At 36.3% G+C, this 8129-nt stretch overlaps 1 protein-coding gene across 1 annotated transcript; it reads right to left on the bottom strand.

Moving 5' to 3' along the window:
* Window positions 1–4432: 4432 nt before the first annotated feature.
* On the bottom strand, window positions 4433–4882 carry LOC138889199 (uncharacterized). Its single transcript, XM_070172466.1, has one exon. The coding sequence runs from the start codon at window positions 4880–4882 to the stop codon at window positions 4433–4435; it is 450 nt and encodes a 149-aa protein (XP_070028567.1).
* Window positions 4883–8129: the final 3247 nt, after the last annotated feature.

Here is an 8129-nt window from a genome sequence, read left to right as displayed (position 1 = left end):
ACAATCTTAAAGACATAACAAAGGGAGCTCCCTAATGATTCCTTACATTCATAAAATGGGAAGCCCAATAAGAATACAGTAATTCCCCCACCATTGCAAATGTACATATCTTTGTAAGCCACTCCCACTATTGATTTGAGAGGAATGCATCCAAAAATATACCTATGTGTGAGCTTGATGAATCTGAGATCAATCTCCAGATTCATCAAGTAATTGAGATTGGATCTGAGATGGAAGATGAACTCGAGAGAGAAAGATATTGGCAGTTGAGAAAAATGATTTTTCTTATTCTGTAAAATGAATAGAGACACATTATATACATGTATTAACTTAGCCACTGGGCCCCACATGTAACTAACTAACTAATCTGCTGACTAGCTAAGCTAACACACTGACTAACTACAATTAGCACTAATTACAAACAACTCTAACTGTATAGTAGTTCACACTCCCCCTCAAGCTGGAGGGTGCAAAATATTGAGCACTCCAAGCTTGCCTAGTAAAAATGTATGTTGTGACTGTCCAAGGCCTTTGGTAAGATGATCAGCTGGCTGATCTTTAGTCCCCACATACTGTGTGCAAAGAACTCCTTGTTTAATCTTGTCGCGTACAAAATGACAGTCGATTTCAATATGTTTGGTACGTTCATGGAAGATGGGATTGGCTGCAATCTAAAGAGCAGCTTTGCTATCACAATAGACTTCTACAAGCTTCTTGATGAGCACTCCAAGTTCAGCAAACAGTCCCAATAACCAAACTACTTCTGTTGTCACAGCTGCCAGGCTTCGATGCTCTGCTTCTGCAGATCTTCTTGACACTGTATGTTGCTTCTTGAATTTCCATGAGATAAGTGAATTGCCAAATTTGACTAAGTATCAGTTACAGATCTCCTTGTATTTGGACGACTCGCCCAGTCTGCAACACAAAAACATTTTAAACAATCTGCTTCAGTACTGCTTAGAAGTATTCCCATGCATGGCTCATTCAAATATTTGACTACTCTCATAGCAGCATCCCAATAAGACCTTTTGGGCTCTTGCATGAACTGACTGAGTGTTTAAACTGCAAACACAATATCTGGTCGTGTGATAGTCAAATAGATCAGTCGACCAATCAGTCTTTGATATTCATTTGCATCTGCTAGAACTTCATCTCCTGCAGTCCCAGTATGTTTGTCAAACTCAGCAGAGGTGAATTTTTGGTTGAGATTTATTGGAGTGGAAATTGGCTTAGCACCACTTAATCCCAAATCAGAAATGAGTTGAAGACAGTGCTTTCTTTGGTTCAACAATATCCCTTCCTTGGACCTTATGACTTCAATTCCCGGAAAATATTTGAGTTCACCAAGATCCTTCACCTTAAACTTCTGGTGAAGAACATTTTTGGTCTCATTAATGAACTCATCACAGTTTCCAGTAATCAATAGGTAATCCACATATATCAACACTGCTACAAAATCATCTCCTTTCCTTTTAGTGAATAGTGAATAGTCATATAAACTTTGAACATACATTGCAGCTGTTAGTGCTTCACTAAGCTTAATATTCCATTGGCGAGAGGCCTGTTTAAGCCCATATAATGACTTTAACAACTTGCAGACTTTTGTCTCCCGATGTCTCTTGAAACCTTGAGGAAGTTCCATATATACTTCTTCATATAGATCCCCTTGTATGAATGCATTGTATACATCCATTTGTGATATAGTTCAGCCTTTAGAAGCAACCGAAGCAATGACTGATCTCACAGTTACCATCTTGGCAATAGGTAAGAATGTTTCATTGTAGTCTAGCCCTTCTCTTTGGCTATAGCCCTTGGCTACTAACCTGGCCTTAAACCTTTCTATCTCACCATTTGCTTTATACTTAATCTTGTATACCCACTTTGAGCCAATGGCCTTCATGCCTTTTGGAAGATCAACAACATCCCAGGTTTGATTACCCTCCAAGGCTTTAATTTCAGCTTCTATAGCTTCAACCCATCTCTTGTCCTTGCATGCTTCACTGAAAGTCTTTGGTTCTGTCAGCTCTACATTCTTGCCAAGAAACTCCTGCACTTGTCAGTTAACTTGCTATAGGATAGATAGTTAGACAGTGGATAAGAGGAACTTCCTCTTGTTGTGGTCACATAGTCCTGTAACCATATAGGTTCCTTTGTGGTTCTCTTGGACTTTCTTATCTCAGTAGTCTCTTGCTGAATGATTGTTGGAGGAACTTCAATTTCCTCTACTACCAAATGTTGTTCTAGAATTACATTACTATTACCTCTGCCTCTGCATCTGCATCATTGGTTTCATATGCTTTTAGTGAGTGCTCACTTCCTCCATGTTGCATGTCTGTATGTGTTTCTGATAAGATAGGGTGATCATCATTAGCTTCATGTTCTGCAACATAGATCCCTATGGTATCATCAATACCACCTTCTTCAACAGGCTCCTCCAAATTACTCCCTGCAGCTACTTCTGACTGTTGAAGCATATTCCCACAGGAACCTTGTAAAGGTTCTGACTGATCTAGAGTATCTGCAGTTGTTATTTGTCCTTTTGAATTGTGAAAAGGAAACATATTTTCCTTGAATATAACATCTCTGCAGATAAAAAACTTGTTAGTATTTAAATCCATTAGTTTGTACCCATTTTGTGTCTCTGCATAACTAAGGAATACAACTGCTATTGCCCTTGGTAAAAACTCTTCCTTAACCAAGTTAGTTGCATAGAAGAGACATCCAAACACTCTAAGGTGAGTCAGTGAAGGTGTTCTGTTGTGAAGAAGTTCATATGGAGCCTTTCCATTCAGCAGCTTAGTGGGCAGTTTGTTTGTCACATACAATGTTGTTTTAATGCATTCATCCTAGAATCTTGTAGGAGTGTTGGCTTGAAACTTCAATGCCCTAGCTGTATCCAAAATGTGTCTGTGTTTCCTCTCCACTATTCCATTTTGCTGTGGAGAGTAAACACAACTGCTTTGATGAACTATACCATATGCATCAAACAGTTCATTCATGTGCCTGTTAAAGAATTCTGTGCCATTATCTGTTCTAACTACCTTTACCTTAGACTGAAACTTAGTGTGTAACATGGCAAGAAATTTCTTTAATACTACGACATCACCTTTCAGGTGAAGCAAATATACCCAGGTATATCCCGTATTATCATCCACTACTGTCAGGAAAAAATGCTTTTTATCATATGTGAGAAATTTATATGGTCCTCAAACATCCATATGCATAAGAGATAAAGGATTTTCACTTCTACTCATACTTCTGGGGAATACCAGTCTAGTTTGTTTTGCTAATGGGCATACAGGGCAATCATTATTCACTATTACTTCTACAGAATTATTATGAAACAAGTCTAATTTCTTCGTAGTACTAACTGAAGCATGGCCTAGCCTTTTGTGCCACAAAACTCCACCTTCTTCATTGTTTTGTGTAGTTGCAGCTGATGCAAACTTCTTTATTTCCTTGACAAACCTTTTCAAATCTCCTTTGAAATTTTTCTTCAAAATGTATAGACCACCTCTCTCTCTACCAATCCCCCTCACCTTGCCATTGTAGAGATCCTGAAATAAGCAGAAATCAGGGAAGAAATTCACTGAGCAACACAGTTGCCTAGTTAGTTTGGACACTGAGATTAGATCGAACTTAAACTCAGGTACAAATAGGACATCTTCCAGCTTCAATTCATCACTTATGATAACATCTCCAATATGTGTTATTCTAGACTTTTCTCCTGTGGGCAAATGTACATGATCACTATTACACATGTTTACTTTGTTCTTAGTGTTTAATATGTCTAGTTCACCAGCTATGTGATGTGTAGCTCCATAATCAATCATCCATTCTTTACAAGTAAAGCTTGTCATTAAGGAGGTTGCAATACCTATCATGTTAGCTTGATGCTCTGGTGTTTCCCTGTTTAATATGCTCAAAATCTGTCTGTATTGATCTTCAGTAAAGTATGATCCTACTTTCAATCCATCACAGCTACTTCCTTCTTCATCCTGACATCCCTGCTTTCCATTCTCCTGACCACCAGTTGTCATATTGGCTGCATATGGTCGCTTGGCTTTGAAATCAGTTGGATAGCCAACCAACTTGTAGCAGTTTTCTTTGGAATGTCTAGGCTTGTTGCAGTAATCACATTTCAGAAATGGCTTCTTTCCCTTGTACTATAGGCACTTGTCCTCTACCTGTTTGCATAGCAACTGGATCTCCTCTATTTTGCAGGATTGTATGAGTGCTAGCATTTTGACTCTCATCTTCCATAATCAACGCATAAGCTTGATTTAGTGTTGGCTCCACAGTCTTCATTAGGATCTGACACCTCGCTTGTTCATACGTCTCATTAAGGCCACTCAGAAACTGCATCAACCTCTGCTGCTGTAGATGTTCAACATATTCTTTCGAATTAGGTATGATCACCATGACATCATACTCAACCCACATCTCCTTTTAACCTGGTGAAATATGCAGAAACTGACTCTGTTCCCTGCGTAATAGTGGCAATTTCTCTATGTAACTGAAATATTCGCACACGATTCACCTTGTCAAATCTCTCTCTCAGATTTTCCCACACTAAGTGTGCATTAGATGCATAGACAATACCACTAAGTAGATCCGAAGACACGGTGTTCATGATCCAGGAAAGCACTATCGCATTACATGTTTCCCAGTCCTCATGTAATTCAGATTTAAATGAATTTTGTTTGCATGTCCCAAGCACAAAACCTGGCTTCCTTTTAGCTTGTAACGCAATTTTCATTGAACGACGCCACAACCCATAGTTCTCTGAACCTGTGAGCTTGACAGGAATCAGAATTGAGCTAGGAGTGTCCGAAGGATAAACAAATAAAGGATGTGTGTGGTCAATTTTTTCAGCCGCCATTGACGATTATGTGTTGCAGCTTCGCGAGGAAGACGACGATGAGATCTCAACTGAATTGAACTAAATTTGCGGATTATAATTCTTCACTACTCTGATACCATGTGAGCTTGATGAATCTGAAATCAATCTCCAGATTCATCAAGTAATTGAGACTGGATCTGAGATGGAAGATGAACTCGAGAGAGAAAGATATTGGCAGTTGAGAAAAATAATTTTTCCTATTCTATAAAATGAATAGAGAGACACATTATATACATGTATTAACTTAGCCATTGGGCCCCACATGTAACTAACTAACTAATCTGCTGACTAGCTAAGCTAACACACCGACTAACTACAATTAGCACTAATTACAACCAACTCTAACTCTACAGTAGTTCACAGTCCAGCTGCACCTCCAGCTAAGTCTTCGTCGTATTTCTATCCTTATTTTTTTGTGGTCCTCTTAATGAAGTGATTCACTTAAAGATTTCCGTAATAGTATATGTGTAGCCTAGGAAACTATCCAGCTAACTTTTGGATTTACTTCTGAAAGGAGTTCGAGCTTAGATTCCTCCATGTTCTTCCGAAGTAAGTCAACAAAAAATGCTCTCAAAGAAATATCTCGGCTAGATTTATCGAAAGCTAATAGCACCAATGCCCCAAAAAATATTTTAATATTTAGGCTTCGGGCCTCATACCATAGCATACCCAGTCCTTTGTCAGAGAGAAAACAAATAAATTTACTAAAAAAAGCTTTATGGAATATAATGATGATGAAGATGATGACGACGAGGATTGGGGTGTGCATTAATTGGATAAACTCAAAATCTGAACCGAAATCCAATCCGAATGAGTATTTAATTTGGATTTTTGGATAGATTGGATTTCACATTTGGAACTTCAAAATTTTGAATATTCGAAATACGAAAATCTTATAATCTTATATTTTAGCCCTACTCGACTACCCATCAGACATTAGCGCATTCCTTATATGCTCAATCTAATAAGTTCAGTATATATTACTCATTAGATATTAGCGGGGTATTTGCATCTATACCCAGTTTTTAAGTCACCTTTTAACATATACCAGCTTTGCACAAACAATTGCAAGCGTACCCAATTTTCGGGTAACTTCAGATATACGGGCCTGAAGTAGCAAAAATTTATGTCTGAAGTTTGAACTTAGGAATTTTTTGCTTGGAGTGTAGCCTTATCAAAGCAAAACTTCAGATATTTTTGCCTAAAGTTTGTCCTGACTTGCAAAGACAATCACGCAAACTTCAGTTCATAATGCAATGCCAAACTTCAGTTCAATAAAACTTCAGCATGTTTGGCTGAAATTTTTGTTTTGTAATTGATGAAATTCAGCATTCTAGGAGCTGAAGTTTTGTTTTGTATTTGCTGAACTTCAGCATTCTAAGAGCTGAAGTTTTTATTTTATATTTGCTAAACTTCAGCATTCTTAGAGCTGAAGTTGTTATGTCCATTACAGAGAAAGAAATACACAATTGATGAGGGAAGCGATACACGTTCGTTGCATGTATCTCCCTTATTTCTACACACTAATTAGAAAAGCAAACTTAAGTATACACCAGTTGCTCGTCCACAATTTAATGATGTGGACAATTTAAATGATGAGGTTTTCATGGTTGGAAATGGTCTTCTGGTGCAAGGAATTTATACGGAGGTTCTGTTCTGGACAATTTAAATGTTTGAATCATTCTAATTCCTATACAACTTTCAAGAATCTAAATTCATTAAATTATTCACAATTTAACTTTACAGTTCCAATCAATAATACTTATACAAAGTCTCATGTGTTTGAGAGAAAAAAGAAGAAGAGGAAAAGAATAGAAGGAAGAAAGGAGCGCATAGGTCAGGAGGAAGAAGAGAAGACGCCTGAAGTTGTCAGAATTAGGGTATAGGTTAAAGAATTTTAAAAATATGGGTATACGTTAAATGTGGACGACCAAATAGGGCGCCACATGCAATTTTTACGATATTAGCCCATATATCCAATACTAATTACCAAGTCCAATATGCTTGGACTTGTTAATTTTCAATATGACTTAGGCCTCATTTGTTTGCACTTAATGGAGGTCTGAATCTTAATCATTTAAATCTTAATTATTAAGTGTATTGTTTTACTTCACAATCATTTAATGAGTCTGAATAGGTCTGTATGATTAAGATTTATAACAAAGACTTAATTTCATTAAGATGCTATCATCCACATTCATTACTAACTGTCGCCACCGCTTACCATTATAACCTACCACCACTACCATCACCATTCTCAAATCTCTCTATAATACCTCGTTTATTCCGAATATTTTTGATTGTTATAGTGAAGTGCTGTTATAGAGAACATATATTATAACATAACATGAAAAATTGGTTCCGAAAAAAGCTTGACTTTTATAGTGAGATGTTCTTATATAGGGATGATGTTTTAGAGAAGTCTGACTGTGCGCGTGTGTGTGTGTGTATATATATATATATATATATATATATATATATATATATATATAATTTAAGTCTATACATATTTGATAAGAAAATATGGATCCCCTAAATTTAACATTACAACTAGTGTCAAGGCGCAAAAGTAACCAATAATCACGCTCAAGATTTGTTGTAAATCATTAAAATGAAATATCCTATAATTATATTAAATATAGATTATTCTTAACTTTGTCTCAAATATTAAACAACCGGTAATCTAAACTTTTTTGCTGGAGAAACTTTGTGAATAAAATGTTTAAGTTAGACAAAAATTCGTATATTGCATTTGAAAACAAAAAGTGTTTTACAGGATTAGCAATTTTTGTAAATCACGTTATCGTAAAATACCAATACACTCACATTTTTTTTCAATTCGCTTCATTGCTTTGCGAATTTATTTCAATTGATTCCAATTTTGGGAGATTTTGATATTTTCTTGCTTAATAAAGATGAAGAGATTTAAATGGTAGTAATTTCTATTTTTAACCATGGTTAGGATGCTTGTTTAATCAACAGAATATTTGTTTTGTTAAAAAATTCTGATTTCCCTTTGCGCCGAATCTTATACATTTTTTGCGGCTACCAAATATAAATAATTTCAGCCGCATACTAAAAGTGATATTTGCTCAAAAATATTTCTATTGGGCTTAACAAAAGTGCACCAATAGCCACTTACGGGTTGCTCTTTAAAATATAATCAGCATTTTGCAATATATTTAAAACATAACCATCTTCTATTATTAAAAAGAAAGAAGTCAGC

Source organism: Nicotiana sylvestris, chromosome 4 (genome assembly GCF_000393655.2).
Source record: "Nicotiana sylvestris chromosome 4, ASM39365v2, whole genome shotgun sequence".
Lineage (NCBI taxonomy): Eukaryota > Viridiplantae > Streptophyta > Magnoliopsida > Solanales > Solanaceae > Nicotiana > Nicotiana sylvestris.
Note: the sequence above shows the minus strand (reverse complement) of the source record. Positions and strands in the feature narration are given on the sequence as shown.

Coding starts and splice junctions, on each gene's coding strand:
- LOC138889199 (XM_070172466.1), bottom strand. CDS start 4,882: ATGGCGGCTGAAAAAATTGACCACACACATCCTTTATTTGTTTATCCT.